Source organism: Zingiber officinale, chromosome 2B, assembly GCF_018446385.1.
Source record: "Zingiber officinale cultivar Zhangliang chromosome 2B, Zo_v1.1, whole genome shotgun sequence".
Lineage (NCBI taxonomy): Eukaryota > Viridiplantae > Streptophyta > Magnoliopsida > Zingiberales > Zingiberaceae > Zingiber > Zingiber officinale.
The window spans coordinates 143,043,924-143,065,117 of record NC_055989.1 but is presented as its reverse complement, the minus strand read 5'-3'; the positions used below and the strand labels follow the sequence as shown (position 1 = coordinate 143,065,117).

The following is a 21,194-nucleotide window of genomic DNA, read 5'->3' as shown; positions in this document are numbered from 1 at the left end:
ACCAGGAAAGAGTAATATTACCTATGAACACCCTCTATGTATATCCTAAAAAAAAAATTAATTTTAAATTTTTTTATATTTAATATTATAATCTACAACTTTAAAAAAAAGTAATTAAAAGAAAATATTCAAATGCAGTTGTCGCGGACGAGTTCCGCAATCCGCAGGAGCTCTACGGAGCTCGTCCGCAGCATAACTTTCTGTATGAAGAAAAGTTCCTATAAAAACTTTAAAAAAAAAAGTAAAAAAATATTTTAAAATAAAAAATAATAGCATTTTAAAGTTTTTTTTTATAAAATATCATTAAAAAGCTTATTTGGACATTTTTGATAAAAAGGGCGCTGATTTGACATTAATGAAATATAGCATCCTTTATCGCAAATTTGTTAATTTGTCATAAATTAGAATTTATAGGTTTTAATAAAACTGAAGTTTATTCTAACTTACGTTTTATTCGTGTTTCTACGAGGCGCAGTCCACGCCGACTTCCTCCGCCACCGCTGTTTTCTCCGACGATATTCCTCGGTTTGTGATCGAACCTCGTACGTCTTCTGGACGTTGAGAATCTGTGGATCTGCCTCGACTTTACCCGTCGAACTTTCTTCTCCTCTCCACGGCAAGGTATTTGATTTAGATCTGCGATTTTGAGTCCTTGTAAATCATTAATTAGTAAGTTAACGGAGTTTCTTGTGTGTATGAGGTCTTGGACCATGTATTTGTCTCCAAATTATGATCCGTAGCTATCTTCTTCGGATTTCGCTGATACGAGTCGTTCTGTGCTCCTCACTTAATATTGTTTTTTATTCGTAATCTTCGGTAGATCTAGGGTCGTGTATTGTTTGATCTGCATTAATTTTGTTATCAGAATCTGTGCTGTATGAATTTCTTGCTGTCGTTGGTTGTGCGATCGATTCAAATAAGTTGTTGAACTCCGGTGTCTGGGTTCTTATTTAACATACAAATTCTTTCATCGGTTGTTAACACTGACTGCTGGAGGTCGAATTCCCTTCATATCTTCCATTTGTCTATCTATCAAATTTTGCCCTTTGTAACCCTAATTTTGTGAAGCTGCCTCCTTTTTTTTCCTTGGTTTTGGTAAAGGTTGGATGTCTAGAAATAATTGGTATTTTTGTCTTACCACACTTTTAATATATCATTCTGAAGCGTGTGCATGAAGGTTTGCTGTACCCTTGTATCTCTGAGGTAGAGAGCTTGGATGAGGTGCAGTAGACTCCTAGGATGCTAGGGTACGAATGAACCAAGAATGCACGTTAAACCAGGAAAATTGTGACTGAATCATGAGCGTAAATTACTTTAAATTGATTAATTATGTATTCTAAATAATGAGTCACATTTGGATGCAGTTAGTTGAATTCTTAATAAGGACTCTATAGCCAAGTTTGCTCAATGCCGAGCAATTCTGAGATGAGTGACCATTCAAGAAGCTCCTCACTTTCTCCTCGTCTAAGAGCCAAATTTCATCATAGGGCAAAACTGTGAGACTGATAGTGTGAGATATCGGTCAAAGCGAACACAGAACACCACCTTAATGTTCTTGGGTATTTTATGTTTGACTTGGGTATTTTATGTTACATATTATGATCCTTCAGTAGCTATATGGTTCAAGGACAAACCAAACAGAAGCTGGTGGGCACGATGGGACCTTGTTTGACAAGTTAAGGAGTAATCATTGGGTAGAGAGTTCGAAAAAGGTCTCCTAAAATGCTTCTAAACTGCATGGGAAATAGTGAAATGAAACACACACTGAATCAACAAAAGTGTGACTGAGACCTTGAAGTAAAATATCTTATATGGAAGTATGTACTCTAAATAACAAGGTGCTCTTTGGTGGAGTTGGTTGAATTCCCTATAAGAACTTTATATTTAAACATGCTCGCTGTTGAGCAATTCCGGGAGGGGTGATCATTTGGAAAGCTTCTCATCTTGCAACTAAATTTCATCAAGTGGCAACCATAAGATCGATAGTATTAATGTTACTCAGAGTGAACAATAACTTAATGTTTATGAGTACATGGTGTGTTACAAGGTTCGTTTTTAGATTTTTTTATGATCCATTGTAATATTTAATGTTAATAATCTCTAACCTTAGCTGAATATACTAGTTCTTTTTCAATATACATTTTTAGCTTTTATCTTTCTAGAATGAATGGTCATATGGTCATATATTGTATATAAATGCTGTCCTATCTTATTGCAAGTTCATGCTCATTCGTGATCAACTGATGGATGCTTAATTCTATTCCTCCTTTTACCAATCATTTTTAGATGGATAAGGTTTGACTGGTTTAGATTATAATTGATTCTGATACGCCTTTGTTTGCACAGTAGTAAATATCTCGTGAATGATTTTTTGTAGTTAAATCAAGTCTTCTTTGCTTTAATGTTTGTGCTTTGTAAAGATTCAACTTGTTGTATCAGATGATGTATTTGCTTGTTCTTGTCTACAGATGCTGGCCTTCTCTGAGAGATTCATTGTCGCTTTTTTATTCGGTATTTTCCTACATCTGTATCCTGCTTCTGGGATCAGATTTGTGATAGATAGAGAGGAATGTTTTTCTCATTCCGTGCCATACGAAGGAGATACAATGCATGTCTCATTTGTTGTGATTAAAGCAGACACTCCATGGCATTATAGTGACGATGGTGTTGATCTTGTGGTATGCTTTGAGCTTCTCTGAACACTAGAATTTCAATTTCTTTCTTTTAGTCTTTTGGGTACAATTATTTCTTCTAAACCTACATTTCTGACCATCTTGATTCCATTTAAATGACAGAGGCACTTTTTTGTTTGCACTTAAAAGAGCAGTGATATTGAATGAATCACAATGTTCAAACACCTAGTCACTCTTATTCTTGTCCAAAAGAAGTTCAAAATTAGATATCTTGAATTTTGAATTTATTTTGGTCTGGATATAGATGATTTATAAGTTCCATGTGATGCTGAAGGATATATTCAGATATTGAACTGTTTGGGTTATGGATCTAGGTTGTATTTATGTAGACCTAACATGTATTTGGACCTAACACATATCAATGCATATATATAAATGTATGCAGACCTAACACATGCATGGATCTAGGTTGTATTCAGATACCGTACTGTTTGGGTTATGGACCTATATTTTTTAACATGTATGGACCTAACATGTATTTTTTTTAATTTCATGATATTCTAAAAAGCAAGCTACTGTCTCATTCAAGCGCTAAAGTCAAATATAGTCATTGCGAAAGCAACATCTTATAACATTTAGCTTGATGTAGAATTACATTTACCCACCAATACTGCATCTAATATTTGGTGTAACAACATTGGAGCAACATATATTTCATACTCACAAAACTTGTCAAAATTGATTTTGCACTTTGTTCTGAAACATGTGGTGAATTAACAATTCTCCACATAATCTCTCATATGTCCGGCATGATTAAGTTGCTAACATCTTCACCAAATCATTAACCAAATAATGTTTTAGCATTTATACAAGCTGTTTACAAGAGTCTAAAGAAAATATCGTCACACATATAATAATTGTGAATATGATACACAATCACAGTAGTTATGGAATTAATAAGAGTAATGATCTCTGCAATTATAGCTCCAAATATTATTTGTGTGGTAAACCTCTGTTGATTAAAATCAATTGTGATCGGTATCAGGATTGCTATTTTTGCTGATATTAATGCCAACTGGCATCTAAATCATGCCATAGGTTTACTCAGCATAAACATGCCACCTATTGAATTCTACATCTGCTCTTGACACTGCCTTTTCTACTTTAGCTTGAAAAAGTTCACTAGCTGATTTCAACATATTAATTATTTTATAGTTTCTGGTAATTTGTTCTGGTGCTTCTTTTACTTAATAAAATTTCTTCCAATTTATTCTTTTTTGGTTATTTCCCACATTCTAATTCAGTTAATTTTCATCAAACAACTTAATAGATTTTAAGCACCTTAATCAAACTTTTTCTTTGCAAATAAACTTGAACTTATTGCCAATTAATCTGAAAGCCAAACATGAGATGAAAAGTATATCCATTTGTGGATCTTCTCAGGATGACACGATGTGGAGCCTTTGAGTTATGAATATATTACAGAGTTTGTGATACATCATGACTTGTAAGGAAGTGTGGTCGTGCCAACTTGTAACTGTTTGAAGTTAGAACTTTGTCTAATTCATATCAGATTCACTAGTTGTATAGAAGTAGCTACATTAATTCACCAAAGGTAGACAACCTGCAGCATAACCACCTCAAATGTGATGAGCAGTTTCTTTGTTGTGCCATTGTACCTGTGTCATTAACTTATGATGCATGGAGCTTTCCTTTGTGCTCAATTATAGTAATAATTTTAACCCCGCCGCTGTAACTGCATGATATATCAGGTAAAGGATCCCTCAGGTGCTCAAATACATGATTATCGTGACAAAACAAGTGAAAAGTTTGAATTTATGGCTCAGAAGAGAGGTCTTTATCGGTTTTGCTTCACAAATAAGTCCCCGTACCATGAAACCATTGATTTCGATGTATATATTGGCCACTTTTCATACTTTGAGCAACATGCGAAGGACGGTAAGACACACTTATCACTGGCCTTGTGTTGGTAATTTCTTTAACATGTGATGAATGTGATCTTCTTTCTCACGATAATTACTTCATGAGCTGAACATGTGCAGAGCATTTTGGACCTCTACTAGAGCAGATTGGAAAACTAGAAGAAGCTCTTTATAATATACAATTTGAACAGCATTGGTTGGAAGCTCAGACTGATCGCCAAGCGATAGGTATGCCTGATGAATTTATTGCCACACTTGCTCATAATAAACTTCCTCTTCTACCTGATGTATGATTGTGTTGTGATTATCTCACCAATCATCTGGCTTAGGAATAATTCAGTATGAGATTCTTCACTAGGAGGGTTAAATATCATACTCATCTCGGAATGAATAATTTATACCACATTGATTCTAAATAACTGCATTAGCTTTTTGCTGATGACGACGACGATGATGATGAAGTGCTTGTGATACTTGAATCTTGTTTGACATAAAATTTCAAAAGTACTTCCAGCTAACCTTTTGAATGCACCTAGTTTGATATATAATTTCAGTAGATATATAGAAGTGATACCCTAACATTGGCGCTATATTTGTACACAGTGAACGAAAGCATGAGCCGGCGGGCAATTCACAAGGCACTTATCGAGTCGGCGGCCCTAATCGGCGCCAGTGTTCTACAAGTTTATCTTCTGCGTCGACTCTTCGAGAGGAAGCTAGGCACTTCCAGGGTTTAACTTGAAAACTCTTCACTAGCAGTCTTGTGTTGGGTGATCCATAGAATTTTGTTAGCGAACAATTATTTGCTTGTTTTATCATTCTCATTAATGTTAGGCATGATGTTTCATTCCCAACTTAATTATCATCACAAGAACCTATTAGACTGTGACATGCTCAAGGACAACATATTTTATGCCCACCAAATATTTCTCATTGAATAAGTTATATACACGGAATGTTTATGATTAATATGTATGATTAATCTTGTACTAGTTCCATTTTATTTAACATGACCACATTTTTAAAAAACTTATTTTTTTAAAAAAATTGATGGAAAAAATTGAATTATCTTCTTTATTAAATAGTCATGGATATTGTTTTATCTTATATAGTGTTTTTATTTTTAGGGATTACATAGATCAGGAATTTTTAAAGATTTTTTAAATCATATATTCCAGTACATTAAATCGGTTCGATTTAATACTATTTTAAATTTTAAAATCAAGATCGAATTGAATAAATTAAATGGTAGGTCGGTTATTTAAATTTAATCTGGTGTATATTAAACAAATACAAATAAATATTTATCAAATTGTATACTAAATTTATTCATAAATATTCAATTCTTACAATCTTATCTGAGCATTCAATCCAACTAATTTTAAAGATAAATAATCCCATCTGATAAATCGACCATTAGATAAATTCAGAAGTATAGATGGGTCTAGCATGACACCCACGTTGGACCATTTTGAAATTTATATCCTCGTTGCATGAAAATCTATCCTAATCTCTCCCTACCGCCTCCTCATTTCATTTGTGCACTTGAGCAGTAGATTATTGAAAGAAAAAAAAAACTTTCTTTTATCTTCATCTTCTCAAGATGATAGTCAAAGAAATTGTGTGGCAATCATGTAGTTGGTGGATAAGCTTGCCTTATTTTAATGCCACCCTACTGCCTTGCCTCTCCCTAATGTCTCTATCAACGATCCTTCTTGTGAAATCTTATCAAGATGTGTGGACTTTTTACAAGATCAAGCTAAGATTGTCACTGTGATGACTGGACATGGATCCATTTTCCTTGAGCTCGAGACCTTCTTCAACCATGGCGCACACAAACACAGAAAAGATGACCAAGAAGCTGCTGTCATTTTCGTCTACCTATTTTCCCGTTTCTGTATCGCCTGTGAAGCTGTCTGCTGTGGAAGAAAGGGCGGAGAAAATCTACAAAGAAAGGACAAGAAAAATCAGCGAAGATCGTCCACAACAAGGGCCGATCGCTCATCTCTGCCAAGTGGTGTAGCTTCACTGTTCTGAGCAATCACATCACAGACAGGGTGGAAAGAGGGAAACAGGGCAGTAGAAGTCATCATGAGACAGGGAATCCAATCAGTTGAATTGGAGGAAGGAATATTTAGGCGTCATCAGTCGCAGATTGAGGACAAGAAGTCAAAAGGCGGAAAGAAATCTAAAGTCGAGGACATGAATCGCGTAGAGTAGACAGTCTCACTGGATTGGGACACTCCAACAAGCTGTCCACTTCGCTGGAAATTGATCCTTAACAGCGTGAGAAAGAGTAAAAGCGATGGTAAATTTGCAAGGCTAATCATTGGAGGAGAGGGCGGGGAAGGCCACTTCTTCTCACTCTTCGGTTCCATCTCTCTGCCACAGGCTCCAAAATCCTGCCTTTTTCGTCTTCCTCTATCTCTGTCGGCATCTCGCACTTTGATGGATTCCAAGGTGCCGCAGGAGGTCCCCAAGTTTCAGCAGAAGAAGGGGGATTCCGCCACGGCCTCGTCGGGATCGCAAAGCAGCGACCTTTTGCCTTCTACGGGATCGGGGGCGTCGGCGGAGGCGGCGGCGGTGGAGCAAAGGAGGCAGCTTGCGCCAAAGAGGAGCTCCAACAAGGATCGGCACACCAAAGTTGACGGCCGGGGGAGGAGGATCAGGATGCCCGCCCTGTGCGCCGCCAGGGTGTTCCAGCTTACGCGGGAATTGGGGCACAAGTCCGACGGGGAGACCGTCCAGTGGCTCCTGCAGCAAGCAGAGCCCTCCATCATCGCCGCCACCGGCTCCGGAACAATCCCGGCGTCGGCTCTCGCCACGGTCGCCGCCGTCGGTTCTGTGTCCCGTTATGGCTCCACTGGCCTTGCCGGGCTCCAACCAAAGCTGGACGAGGTAGGTCACGGAAGCGCCTCCGCGGCGCGGGCTAACTGGGCCTTGGTTGGGCCTGCAGGCCTCTCTAGGTCTTACCCTGGCTTGTGGCCGCCGCCAGGGCTAGGAGGCGGATTCAATTACGGATTCTTGCATTCGATGGCGGCCGCCTCCCCATCAAGCTCGAACCTTACAACCGGGGGCGGTGGAGATGGCTCCGTCGGCAACTTTGTGCAAAGGATGGGGCCGCACGGACTCGACTTGCCCAACCCCAATTTGGGAGCAATGAGTTTCGCATCGATGCTCGGAGGCCATGGACACCAGTTACCCGGTCTGGAGCTTGGCCTCTCGCAAGATGCCCAAATTGGGGTTTTGAATCCACATGCCGTGAACCAGTTCTATCAGCAGATGGTACCCGGGAGGTTGGCTGCTGGCGCCGACGGCGGCCGGCAGTTGCAACAACATCTGCGACTGCCGCCGTCGCAGCAGACTCATCAGAAGGATGAGGAGGAGGAGGACGATTCACGGGAGGGTTCAGAACATTAAGGAGGAGAGCACTCAATCTGAGTTAAAGCTGCTGCAAAATTTGAGCTTTCGTTTTGTTTGATTGTTTTTCAACTTTGTTTCAATTCAACTAGAAAGCAAGAAAGATGGACAATGGAACTTCATCTTTCTTCCCGTACTTTCTCTGCAAACTACACTTTGGTTTTCAAGCTCAGGTATCTCTTCCATTGTTAGTTCACAAGAATTACTTATTACACTGGTAAGCTTGGGTTTAAATGCTCTATTGTGATGCGTGGAACGCACAGGTGTGCAATAACAGAGCTGGATATGTCGACCGGAAGCTGAGTGTCCTTTGATCGAGGTGTGTAGATATAGCTTCTGTTCCGTATGTATGTAGTTGTGCTTGGATGTTTGTCCTAATAAGAATTAGCATTTTCTATTTTACTCAATGCCAATTTTCATTTGTATCGGTTCGTCTACTCAATGTATGTTAATTCTGATATCTAGCATCTGCCTTTTCCTGTTAGAACTTCATATTTATGTCTTCTATAAACTGTCACAAAGATACTACATGGCATCATGCCATGGCTGCACATCAAAGTTGTTCTTATTTATGCCTTTTCCAGTTGTGTTGCTCATCGACATCATCTTGTAAATCCAATGACAAGAATGATGTGTAATGATGTTGATATCTAATCATGGCCAAGGTATTTGATATGAAAACTTCGTCTCATAAGGTTTCCATGTACGGTACTATATGATTGATACCAATAGATAATAGGCATGTTAAGGGTAGTAAGGAAATGAGCAGGAGATGACAGAACTCTACATCTTAGTCTCACATTGCTAGGTGAAACATGCTTAAATACCGAGTGATTCACAATTTTCTCATCTTGAATAAAACATGGTGTCAGAAGTAGCCCCTCATCTCTAACAACGTTGGATTTTAGGGGTTATGTTAAAGATAATGTTAGAAGGACTAAAGAAGTGAGGAGAGGATAAAAATTCTACCTCTTAGTCTTTGCATTTCTAATTGAAGCTTATTAAACATGCTTCTATCTATGTGAGACTTTAGTTTCTAGATAATCCTTTCCTCCTCCACAAGTTTGAGATTGGTAATTGATTTCTTCATTGGCAGCATAAACTTCACTTTCTTTTGCATATTTGCTCTTTCAGGTATAACACCTAATATCTAGCACATCAGTATGGTTGAATCTTATCGTAAAGAGACACCTAATATTTCTAGGAGTCAACCATAATTCTAAAACATTTCATGTGGAACTAAATCTGCTAACACTAGAGACTCACAACTCTAAGCTGCCTCCTCGAGCTTGGGCATGCGTACTATCAATATCCAACTTGCTAGATAAACTAGAGAAGTTCTAACTCAAAGCGGTTAAAAACTAACCATACTCACACGCAGACAAAACAATGTATGCAAGCATCTCATTCCTCAACCTCTTATTTGCATGTCAACAAAGAGAGGATGAAGTGAGACTCACCGAACACACCTCAAGTGGTTGAGCTAGACTCGAGATCATTGTCACATTACTTTTTGGTGATCAATCAAAATAGAAACACCTATGATTCAAATTATCTTTCATTCATCTTTCATATCACATCGTTATAGCCCTTTTGAATTGTATGTCATCTTCAATTTAGCTGAATGAATACATAATTCCCTTGTGTTGTTGTTTTTGAAACATCTTCTGTTAAATTTATCACTATTCTTAATTGCATATTGTTTGATACTTCTAATCAATTCACAAGTTTAGGCCAATTCCATTATCAGATTTAGGTTTGCTTTATGCAGCAGCTATATTTTCCTATTTAATTTTCTCTACATAATTATCTAAATTCAGTGAAACTAATTCCATTTAGTTCCTAACTTAAACTAGACATATCTTCCCGACTTATGATTGACTTACATTTGGATCTTATTTGACCACTGGAATGTATGTGATACTCCCCTCTCTATTGGGTGAAGGGTATGTGAAGCAAAATGCTACACATAAAAGCACGAATGCCGCCTCTTAAATTCGTTATCCAACTACACGTGGATAGAACCTGCTACACTTCAGACATCTACATGGAAGTTTTTAGATGCTACAACACTTTGCATATGGAATCCAACGAAAATTATTCGTTGCTCCTACATATTTCATATGCTCCTTACTCGTTCAATATCTGTTTGACTCCTGCTTGTTATTTGTAATCACTATGAAATTGCATATTTCTTATTTGCTACTTCTGGCTTGCGACGACAATATTAGGTCACTTAGGTCAACATCAATCATTTTAAATCACTCAACTCTTCTATTAGTTCTAGTTCCTTTGAAATACTTGTGACTTTCTTGTTGAAATTTGTTTCCCCTTTGCTTATCAGATTTGGCTTACTTCACACTTACTAGTTATCTTATTCACTTTGGCTCTTGTGTTGTTCAGATCAACTTGAGGAGAACGGTTCAAAAGTGAACTCGTGAGCATCTTTGGCGGGCGAGTTGCGGTGTGATTATTTTATGAAAAAATAGCTCTTTCTATAGCGAGTTTGGCTGATAATTTTGTGCAAGTATTACGTGATGTTTATATGCTTTAGTACTAATATGCCGATATGAATTGGTGTATCAATTTGGGAATTTAATGTTGCCATTATGTGTCGATGCATCTAGCTGTTCCAAATGAACATTCTAATTTTTATTTTGTTGGTTTACAATTAAGTCCTTTTAGATTTAACAAATGTCGCATTCTATCATTTTATGTTCAGAGGTAGTTTAGTATTTGGTTGGATCTTTAGGATGCTAATGAAGATGCTTAGACAATGATTGAAGTGCCGTTGCGCGGACAAGTTTCACAAGATAGGGATCCGAGTAGTTCTAGTGTAAGTGGATTGGTGGCTCCAGAACGAGTTGCAAGAAAATATTCAATTCCATAAAATATTAAAAGTAAATAAATAAACAAATAAACAATCTAAATGACACGATTAGTTTACAGAAGTTTGAATATTTGAGATCTGGGGGAATACGGAGGTGTACCGAGCAATTGTGAACTTATGGAAGTTAAGAGGGTAAAGAAAAATCTGATTTTTTTTTCCCTCTCACTCAAATTTAATCTATTTAAATTAACGAATTTAATATATATACTCTCTCATTGTTTTTTTTTAAAAAAGAAAAAGCCAAGAACACAATGAAACAATTTCTCCTGACTTTTCAACACCTCAAAGTAAAATTTAAGTAAAGGAAGCTGGTTGAGAGACTAAAATTTAACTACTTGTCTGTACAAAAAAGTTCAAAATGAGAACAATGCAACATACAGAGCAAAAAATGGACTATGAACCCTCATTTTCAAGGGACATGTAGAAGGAACTGCATATATCATTTTGAGGGGAAAAAAGGATTTGTGAGGAATTTTACAAGTAAAGAAACAAAGGTGATGCTCAATCAGTCAATCATCCGGGCGCTGGATCTCACCCATCAAGATGCGGTTGCTGTGAACTTTGAAGCCGAGAAGAGACGGGTCAATCTGTCTCCCTTTCTTTCCCTTCTTTTTGCTACTCTTTCCGACTGAACCTGTTTCAATGTTCTCATGCTCCGGCATGGATTTTTTGGTGCTCTTCAGCATATAAATGAATGAAGGCTCTATAGTATCAGTGTCATTGCTAGAAGAGGTCCGACGAAATTTGAAGTCTTTCTTGTTAGATCTAAGCACCTCAGAGGATTGGGATGAGAGTGTAGCTCCAGGTTCTTGCTGTACTTCTGTACCTAATATTTGTTAGTATTAACCATTTTGGCATCAATATTTCTTGAGCAAGAATGAAGAATCTTCCAAGATGTGAAGAAAAAGGTCACGAAATTCGAAGAGTATACCTTCTGAAGATCCATAAGTTGCAGAATCATGCCCTTTTGAAATTTGAAGAGTGCCGGCTGATGGTGGTCTTGCAGATGGCATGCCATGGGGAGGTCTTGCAGATGACATGTCATGGAGATCATAGGCACGCTTTAAGAAACTATCAGCAGCTTTTGGATCACCATACGCCCTAGATAACAAAAACCAAGATCCACAATATGATTGGAATCAGACAATAAAATATGGTTCCATAACTGGTTAATAGAGAAATAGTAACCAATTGCAAAATCAAAATACACTAAAGATTCAAAATTTTACTGGAGAACATTCCATTATCATTAGCGAATCCAAATTGTTGACCACCTACTTAGAAGTTACAAATCATATGACTAGAATATGAATTATCCAAGGAAGCATAAGCATGTGCAGCTTGCAAGTAACTGTATGGATTGGTATGTCCCATTGTTAATCTAAATCATTAATGCAGATTCAAGAATAATGAGTCAATAACAAACCATTCATTATCGAAATAAATAATGCCCCAACAATGAAAAGATAATTAACAGGTGAATAGGCATAACTACATTAACAGATAGTGCAAAAGAAGCCTGACAATCGATTAACATGAGATTAGCAAGAAGAATACAACAAGAAATTATCTATGTGAACAGACAACATCCTTACATATTGTTAGGCATCTCTTCCTTGTCAGCATGAACAAATTCTGCTTCATAGTCAAAGAAGCCTAAACCTGCACAAGCAGCATATGTCAAATTAGTACATCTGCATTAATCGACAAAGAGAAAAAACTATCAACTTAGGACAGAAAATACAGATTAAATTACTAGTTATCTCAAATAAGTCTTGCTTAAAAGACTTGCCATCATGACCTTCTGCTTGCATAACTCTACTCTCTTGCGCATCCATCATTGATTGGATCCTGGAACTTCCACTGATATCCTGCATCTTTCCTCTCTCCCCATCCTTCAGATTAGAGAAATCTATCAACTGCAAGGAAGCATCACTTAAAGAATTCGCAAGCCTGCCCCTTTCAAATAAGTCTAAATCCGGCGGGAATTGTTTCTGTTCAAAAGAAGTTGAGAAACCAGGCTTTAAAGTGAACCTGTTGCTGCTCTCAAATTTATTATCAATGGTATTCATGATTTGTTCATTCAAAGGCCGTCCTACTTGCTCCAAAAGGGAAGCATCTGAAAAGGCGCCACCTAACGCTGCTCTCTCTCTGTTCAAATCATATGGATTCTCTGAATTAGGTCGTGAGTAGAGCCAAGAAGGGTCCTTTTGCTCATAGGATGATGTAGCAGCATCCACCAAACTGAGAGACTGTTGAGATTGGTGAAGCATTTCTTGATGAAGCAAGTCTCTCAATTCATATTTTGAGCTTTCATTATTTCCTAGATTTGGTGCCCATGCATTTGGGCTCTCAAAGGAGACATTCATATTTGCACCTCTCTGCTTCTCCACTTTAATTTGCAACTGTTTCAGCTGGGATTCTATTAGGTCAGCTGGTAACTGTCTAGCTAACTCAGACCAGTGGCTCTCTGTTGGATCCATGTGTGTGCCAGAGAATTCTCTGGAAATCTGTCTTTGATGAGCGTGAAAATTAGAATGAAACTGTCCCATCTGACCAGAAGCACGAAGCTGGTCAAGATGGTCTTGTGCATCCAATCCTTGACCTCGTGCTATGGCATTAATTAGTTCCATGTTTGGTGGAGAAGTACCTGCACGTGGCATATGCATTGAACTATCAAGAGGATGTAGCCCCCTTTGCATTCTCTCCTGCAACAAGTAGTTTCGCTGAGAATGACTAGGATGCTCTACCAATGATGGTCCTTGTGGTTTCTGCAAAAAGTCTAATTGGCCAAGCCTGGAAGAATAATTCTGTGGCTGACTAGCTGCAGTTCTAATGAATTGGCCAGATTCATCAACCGACCAGATCCCCCCTCTGTGCCTCTCTTCCTCAATACCAGTTAAATTCCTCGAAGCGGAGAGCTGCTGAGCCTGAAGTTGCTCCAGCTGATGTTCTAAAAGATATTGTTGCTCCAGAGACATCTGCCTCAGCTTGGAATGAGATAAAACATTAAATAAATCTTTATTCTGCTGCTGAAAATTCAGCCCCTGATTTGCATGGATGAGTTGCTCCATCACTGATTCATGAGAAAGATTGCTAGAATGTTTCCGAGACTCATTCAAAAGTTGCTGCCTTAGAAACATCTGATCCATCATGTTTTTGTCATGCGGATAAACATTTGATAAACCAGTACCAGGTTCAAGTAATTGCTGATGCAGCAAATTTTCAAGATAAATCTGCCGTTGTGATTCAAATTGTGGTTCATCATATTGAAAATGCTGGTGCAATTGTCGCTGTCGTTGAAACTGCTGCTGCTGCAACTGCTGCTGCTGCAACTGTTCTAGATGTACCTGTTGTTCAAACCTAAGTTTCAGCATCTGTTCTAGATCTTCCATACTCTGTTGATTAACAGGGTGCTGGTGCATAAGTTCATGCACCTGATCCAAGTATGTTCCAGACAAATCAGCATTTTGATGAGCTAGTAAGCTTTGCTGTTGAAGTTGATGCTGTAATTGTTGTTTCTGTAATTGTTGCAAGAGCAGAGACTGTTCTAAACTAGGGTGGTTAGGCCCATCTTCGAACCTGGAAATGTTATTCACACCAAGATTGTCAGGAACTCTTGCACTGCTGCTCCATCTATAATTTTTAGACCATGAATCATTGGGGTTTGGAAGGTCTCTTCCCGAGATGAGCTGTTGCTCCTGGTTCAGGTTAAATGGAGAGGCAGTTCTTGAATGATCATAATTGCCAATCAAATTCTCCATGGAGCCTGGAATAGTTGATGAAAGGGGCTTGTTTTGGTTACCTTTTAGTTCAGACCAAAACAATCCAAGAGGATTCATGTCATTGCCCCTTTGAAGATTATGATGCGCAAAACTAGTATTTGCAGTTTCAGTAAGCATAGAATGATGAGCACCCATGGACATTGATAGAGCAATGTTATGATTATCAACTTTTCCATGTTGCTGTTTCTCCATGTTGCTTGAGGACCTACCTTTGTACAACACAACTGCAAACAGTCTCAATCAGAAACTAAATTTGGTGTAGAAGAAAACATAGACAAGTTATGATACAAACCTTCGGCATCTTGCCCAGTAAAATCAGGCAAGTTGTGGCCTTCAGCTATCATACGTAATGATGTTTCTGCCTTGGAAAAGGGTAACCTGGCATTATTTGAATCTATCAGAGTTTCATTTTCAAGAGCATCAAGTTTTAAATGAGAACCCAAAGCATCCAATGTCAAGGTTTGCTGTTGATCCTTTGAGGCAAAAGAACCACTAATAAGGGTAGGGTCATGTTCATGACTTGTAGCATCGAAAGTTTCAGATTTTTCACCAGGGAAGATATTTGAGATAGGATGGAGCTCGAGTTTCAAATGAGGCATAACTTCACCTAGTGGCTGAAAAGGTGTGCCCTCAGGAGCATCAGATAAACACACAGGTAAATCTGTGCCAAAGAAACCTTGCTCAAACCAAGAGATGATATCAAAACCTAGAAATGGTCCCTGTACATCACCTTGTGGGTCTTGGTAATATAAGCTCAACTCCTCAGGATGGGGTAATTTGTTCTCCAATTTTCTATTTTCAAATTTGTTATCGTTAAGAACCTCCACATGAGGAATGTCAAACACAGGACATGACTTAACGGGTACCGTAGCACCAACATCAAAAGGGATAATGAAATCATCTCCTAAGTTGACGTTTTTAAAAATATCTAGATGACTTGATTGATCAGTAACATTTATCTCTTTCATCATGCCATCATCTGTCTCAGAATGCATAACATCGGCACCAAGTGAACCTGGTTTATCTAGAAAAGCATCATGGTTCACAACCTTTGGGGGCAAACCATCAAGACCAACCAAATTAATCAAAGAATCCACAGTAATGTCCTTGTGTTGTCCATGTTCAGAATTCAGCTCTGAAATGAAAGAACAATAAGTTTTGTTTGTTAATGAGAAAAGTCAAAACAGAGCTTTAGCAAATACATGAAAACTGATACTCTCATTACCTTTAGAATCTTCTATTAATTCCATTTTATCATGTTTCTTTTCAATTATGCTCTTCTCCTCATCACCTGCATGAAAAATATACTAGTTTCAATAATCATAGTACAAAATAGGAAAATGATGGCATGCTTCTCACCTATATCAGCTTCATTAGTTTTTGCCATCTTTTCCTGACTTAAGTTTGCTCCAATGCTGTTGACCTTCCCTTTCCAAATTTCTTTCAGAAGAATCTTTAAAGACAACAATTGTCAGCAACATTAGTCAGTTATGAACCTCTAAGAAAACAAAATAAATAGTTTTAATTATGAATTTAGTGTTATAATGGTGCCAGTAAGAAATGCAACCAAGAAAGTGATCTAATGTAGGATCTTGCACTTCTCAGGTCATCTCAATACTCATGCTGTAGGGACTTGTTTGCAATTTAGTAGGTAGAATTTGTACCAGTTGAATCATAGTTTAACAAGTCATTCTTTTTATTACCAATCAGAATATGCAAAAAAAAAAAAAAACTTCTAAATTGTATGGCTAAGTACCACTACCGAAGACAAGCATTTTTATAGTAGGAAAAATAGCAAAATATAAGAACTATCTACATGATTTTGGAGTCAGGAAATGCAAAATAAGGAAAAACCTTTTAAGGCTAGATTAGTTCCAAAAACTTAGTCATTTGAAATAGCACCAACTAAAATTTTCTTAAATTTTTCATTCAACTCAATTTGTCATATATCTATTTGTCATCTTCGATCATATATATTTCATCGTTAACTCATTTTCTCTTATTTCATCATATTGGTAATCTTTTTGTCACATATTGTTAGTAATGTCATAATACCGATCCAAAAAGTTGGGGCAAATACAGCATGATGATGATGATGATGATGATGATGAAGAAGAAGAAGAAGAAGAACGATGTTGCAGATTCATCGCAGCATTCTAAATCTACATTAATTACCGTAATCTTGGCTAAATTTACTTGTATCCTAAAAATATGAAGATATTGGAATACATATTCAGATATACCTCTTCCTCTGCATCAGGCGTGTCAAAGGCCAATGGAGTTACAAAGCTAGATGTTGTTACCGGAGGAGCATCCTCAAAGTCCACAGGGGTAGCATCAACAAAAACTGTCTTCTGCTTCCTGTAAATAGCAAGAAGCTTCCCTCTAGGATAGCAGAACTCAGCCTCAGTTACTGGGATTGCACCAATTGAGCTAGCAGCAGCAAATGAACTTCCCAGCTGCAATACAGCAACAGAGTTTGATCTTCCCCTACCACGAGCAAAACCAGAATTTGATGAACCGTCCACACGATCTCTTTCAAAACCAAATCCAGGAGCAGCACGAACAGAGGAACCCCCAGAATGAACATCCTGACGATGTCGTGGCCTCCATTTATCACGAGAATCAGTTCCAGAGAGTGAGCGGAGGCTAGCAGAAAAAGACTGTTTTTCAGTATGAGAGTCTTCTTTCTCTACTTCCACTTTCTTCTCTATCCGTGACTCCTTGTCTTTGTCCTCTGGGCCCCATCTTGATGACCACTTGCTATCCCGGCGGTTTTCATTTCCCATACCACGGTTAGGAACTTCATGCAACCTCTCAGTTGAAGACAGAGTCCTAGACTCAAGAGGTTCTTTAACAACGGCATTCTCAGGTCGACGATCACCTTTTCGATACTCAATTTCTCGTTCTCCTTCCTTTTTGCGTTCTCTCCTAGAAAGCAAGCTAGTCTCTCTCTCCTCTTCACGCCAACGTCGGCTACTATCAATATCAGATACATTTTTTCTCCATTCTTTCTTGTCCTGTGATCCGTCCAAACGCCAGATATCTTTCTGAATAGAATCAGACAAGGTTCCAGATGGTAGTGAACTTGGTGGCCGAGTATCCTGCAACAAATAAATCAGTATCAGCAATAAGCATATTTCCTAGAATGACTTGCAAGTGAATAACCTTATTATGAGAAAAAAGTAAATAATTACAAAGGTAAATTGTCTAAAAGTGCAATCTTGATCTCTCATCAAGTTACAAATTGCACTGCATGGGCCTTTAAATCATTAAAATACCCCAGAAATACTTGGGCCTGGGCATATGCATTAGATATATTTTGTTAGTTGACACCATCATGAAAAGAATTAAAATGAAGCACAAAAAAAGATCTCAACAATGACCAGCTATGATATATGTTTGAGTTTGTTAGAAACGAGATATAACAGGTCATCACCATCATTGTCATCATCGAGTCGTGTTAAGTCCCTAAATATGGTTGAGAATATGAACGACATATATTTGATCAAAGTGGAAAAACACAGCAAAAGGGATCAAGAAGAGAGTGCTCTGTCTAGACCACTTTACAGATGATAAGAAATCAGAACATAGCAGAGTAAGTGAAATTTTTAATCAAACTAAAAAACAATAGCATGGACTTCTGATATTATTTCTAGCTTCCAGTACACTTGATCATAATTCAACATCCTTACTACTGCAAAATAATAAACATAAATGAATTTTAGACAGTTCAAAATTATGATTATCTCCACTTCAAAATAAAGAAACACAAGAACAAAAGTGTAAGCCGTTATATATGACCTTAAACAGAATCAACAACAAACTTTACCAAAAACAAGAATTGACAGAATGGAATTCCAACTAACACCTAAATAAATGATGGAGCCCTGTTGTAACACAATAAAAATAAGCCTCATTCAGGCGACTATTTTTCCATCTCCAATTAATTCAAGGGAAATTGCTTAGATAATTTTATGATGAAAATTTTTCTAAGACTCTTTTAACTGCTCTTGAAGCACAACTAATAGACCTGGAATTTTAACTGGACTACCATTAGAAACGCTATAACTTTCCTAGATGAGTTTCCCTCCTTTTACAGTAGAACTAGGTTTCAAGGTGCCAGGCAGAATGCCCATGCCTCTACCACCACAACAATGGTGCCCTATGTTGACACCAATTGTTCATATTGCTTGTATTTATACCATTTCTGTTTACACTGCCCATAAATTTCAATGTCAACATCAAAATTTCTTATTGTTTCTTAGCAATCACAGGATCGGATTAGAGAATCATACAACCAAAAAGTATTAGCGAGAAACAAAAATATCCAAAAAAAGATTGAATTAGCATAGAATACAATAAAATTAGTCATGATCCCAGGAATAAAAAATCAATGACTAACATGTAAAGGAATGTTCATGCTGTCAAAGTAATTGAAAAACTAACCTTGCTGTCACCATGTTTAGCATATAGCCACTGAGGAGACAGAGGAATATTATTTTCTGGATTCACCTGATCTGCAACATTCAAGCGCATTCAGTTGATGTAACAGTATCTCAAAAATAAATCCCAAAAATAGAAATTCAAAAACCAGAATACATTCCAGTGTGGAGAAGAAAGTCAAAACAATTGTAAACATCAGGGAAGATGAATTCTAATTCCAAAAGTTCTTATGGAATTTCTGGTTTGAAAGCATATGAAGCCTATGCAATACAAACTTTCCGATTACATTAGGTCTTTCAACCAATCAAGTTGGATGGTCTCTAGCAATCTAACACTGTTAGGATGCCAAGTAGCCTCCCCGGAGAAAGAGAACTGCTCAGAGTACATAAACTATACTATAACTAAATATGAAGAATTAATACTTGAAACACAAGATTTATAGAGATTATGCATACATTTCTATGATCAAACTCATAATAGATGCAGTCATATAAAATCTGATAAAATCCATATGACTATTTCCCTCATCATTTCCATTAATACGAGAATCTACAAGAGAAAAATAATGGATCCATAAACAACCATCTAATAAAATCCACAAACATCACAAAATAGCCAAAAAAATATACTTCAAAAGATAGGCATCAACTATTAGCACTTAATTTACTGCTATAAACAGACGCGCAACTCTCAGGAATGTTACTCAAACAAGTAACTCTTTTTGTATAAATATTACACTTATTTTGCTCCTGAATACTCAATAAAAGACAATAAATCAACGATGCACGAGGACAACGAAATTCAAACACGCAGAACATTTTAAACTAAAAACAAAAAACAAAACCCTAAAAGTACACTTCCGGCTGGATGTAAGAAATCGGAAGCCGCTAACAAAAAATCGGGAAACCTAAAATAAAATGGAGCGTTTGGGGATCACCTTTGCCGGCCCACACCTCCTCGACCGGCTTTGTGATGAAGAGATCATCCGGCAGATCCACGTTGCCGCTCGCCATCCGCACAGCACCTGATGTAGTAAGATGCAGAGATCCGGACCCGAGAGGTCGGATTAGCGTTTCCGAGGGCGAAAGAGGCAGCGAATCGAAAGGAAACCGAGGGATCTCTAGGGAGATCAAAGGAATAGAGTGGGAGAAAGGTTTAGGGATTGGAGATCAGTAAAAGGAGATTGAGATCGAGAGGGAGGAGCGTTCGATGAGCGATTAGAAGGAAGGCTGAAGGATTGGAAGACGAGATCGCCAGGAGCGCCGAAGAGGAGAGCGAGAGAACGAGCGCGATGGGGAGAAGATAGATCAGTAGACCTTTTTTATGCATTTTTTTTTTTACCGAAAATGCACGAGGAACATATTTTCCATTTTCACCCTAAAATGTTTTATTTTTTCCAAACCACCCTTGTAGCTTTAAATCATAAGGAAGTCCTAAAAAATTAGAAAATTCCATTTTATCCCCTAATTCTCACGAGTAAGTTTTTTTAAAAAAAAAAATCAAAAATATCCAGACCTTGAGGTAAATTTAAAAGTACGAGTGATTCCTTATTCAGTCATCAGGCAAATCTAGAATTAGGAATGACTCCTCGCTCAACAATCATAGCTTATATGAAAGAAATATTATATTACTCCGTATCTATGATTTGAATCCTAAGTGTTTTGAAAATTACTTGAGTAATTTTCTATTGTACAATCACCTAGGAGAGCACATATCTTTCAAATATATATATATATCAATTAAACAAATAATCCTAAATAATTTATTTAATTAAATTAAATCATATTCATAAATAATACTTATTAGCAAAGTTTATGAATTATGTTTATTAATAGAATTCTTATTAAATTTGAAAATAAATTAAAATAATTAAATAAAAAATACTTATTATATCAAATTTAAAATTAGCTAAGTAAGCTATAAAATATATAATTTAAATGATAAAAAAAACAATAATTCATTTAAATGAACTAAGTTGAAATCAAATTCGAATCATCTAAACATTCATTTCAAATTCTAAATTATAATCTTTAGACTTAGCTTCTTTTAGGGATGATAATTTTTTATCCGACATGAA

At 37.3% G+C, this 21,194-nt stretch overlaps 3 protein-coding genes across 7 annotated transcripts; 2 read left to right on the top strand and 1 right to left on the bottom strand.

Annotated features, from left to right (window-relative positions):
* The first annotated feature begins 420 nt into the window (after window positions 1-420).
* LOC122047528 (transmembrane emp24 domain-containing protein p24beta2-like) lies at window positions 421-5,545 on the top strand. Its single transcript, XM_042608883.1, has 5 exons — window positions 421-621; window positions 2,469-2,678; window positions 4,406-4,592; window positions 4,697-4,804; window positions 5,180-5,545. The coding sequence occupies exons 2-5, from the start codon at window positions 2,469-2,471 to the stop codon at window positions 5,311-5,313; spliced, it is 639 nt and encodes a 212-aa protein (XP_042464817.1). The 5' UTR covers window positions 421-621; the 3' UTR covers window positions 5,314-5,545.
* An 856-nt stretch (window positions 5,546-6,401) lies between these two features.
* On the top strand, window positions 6,402-10,618 carry LOC122048801 (transcription factor TCP20-like). The gene is made up of 4 exons (XM_042610325.1): window positions 6,402-6,590; window positions 6,797-8,169; window positions 8,260-8,315; window positions 10,400-10,618. The coding sequence occupies exons 1-2, from the start codon at window positions 6,402-6,404 to the stop codon at window positions 7,994-7,996; spliced, it is 1,389 nt and encodes a 462-aa protein (XP_042466259.1). The 3' UTR covers window positions 7,997-8,169; window positions 8,260-8,315; window positions 10,400-10,618.
* A 561-nt stretch (window positions 10,619-11,179) lies between these two features.
* On the bottom strand, window positions 11,180-20,413 carry LOC122047527 (protein ESSENTIAL FOR POTEXVIRUS ACCUMULATION 1-like). 5 transcript variants are annotated; one of them, XM_042608878.1, is made up of 10 exons: window positions 20,055-20,413; window positions 19,121-19,191; window positions 16,915-17,775; window positions 16,031-16,124; window positions 15,897-15,962; window positions 14,964-15,806; window positions 12,643-14,895; window positions 12,482-12,548; window positions 11,818-11,987; window positions 11,180-11,712 (listed from the first exon to the last, which is right to left on the bottom strand). In XM_042608878.1, the coding sequence occupies exons 1-10, from the start codon at window positions 20,128-20,130 to the stop codon at window positions 11,396-11,398; spliced, it is 4,818 nt and encodes a 1,605-aa protein (XP_042464812.1). In that variant the 5' UTR covers window positions 20,131-20,413; the 3' UTR covers window positions 11,180-11,395. The 5 variants fall into 5 exon arrangements, with proteins under 5 accessions (XP_042464812.1, XP_042464813.1, XP_042464815.1 ...); XM_042608879.1 differs by having other exon boundaries at window positions 11,180-11,706; XM_042608881.1 differs by having other exon boundaries at window positions 12,679-14,895.
* Window positions 20,414-21,194: the final 781 nt, after the last annotated feature.

What these genes read in the sequence shown, in the direction of transcription:
- LOC122047528 (XM_042608883.1), top strand. Translation starts at nt 2,469, where the DNA reads ATGCTGGCCTTCTCTGAGAGATTCATTGTCGCTTTTTTATTCGGTATT. An exon ending in ACGATGGTGTTGATCTTGTG is followed by an intron (nt 2,679 to 4,405) that starts GTATGCTTTGAG and finishes ATGATATATCAG; the next exon opens with GTAAAGGATCCCTCAGGTGC. An exon ending in GACTGATCGCCAAGCGATAG is followed by an intron (nt 4,805 to 5,179) that starts GTATGCCTGATG and finishes ATTTGTACACAG; the next exon opens with TGAACGAAAGCATGAGCCGG.
- LOC122048801 (XM_042610325.1), top strand. Translation starts at nt 6,402, where the DNA reads ATGGCGCACACAAACACAGAAAAGATGACCAAGAAGCTGCTGTCATTT. An exon ending in CGATCGCTCATCTCTGCCAA is followed by an intron (nt 6,591 to 6,796) that starts GTGGTGTAGCTT and finishes CGCGTAGAGTAG; the next exon opens with ACAGTCTCACTGGATTGGGA.
- LOC122047527 (XM_042608878.1), bottom strand. Translation starts at nt 20,130, where the DNA reads ATGGCGAGCGGCAACGTGGATCTGCCGGATGATCTCTTCATCACAAAG. An exon ending in GGAGGTGTGGGCCGGCAAAG is followed by an intron (nt 19,192 to 20,054) that starts GTGATCCCCAAA and finishes TGAATGTTGCAG; the next exon opens with ATCAGGTGAATCCAGAAAAT. An exon ending in AGACTTATTTGAGATAACTA is followed by an intron (nt 12,549 to 12,642) that starts GTAATTTAATCT and finishes CTGCTTGTGCAG; the next exon opens with GTTTAGGCTTCTTTGACTAT.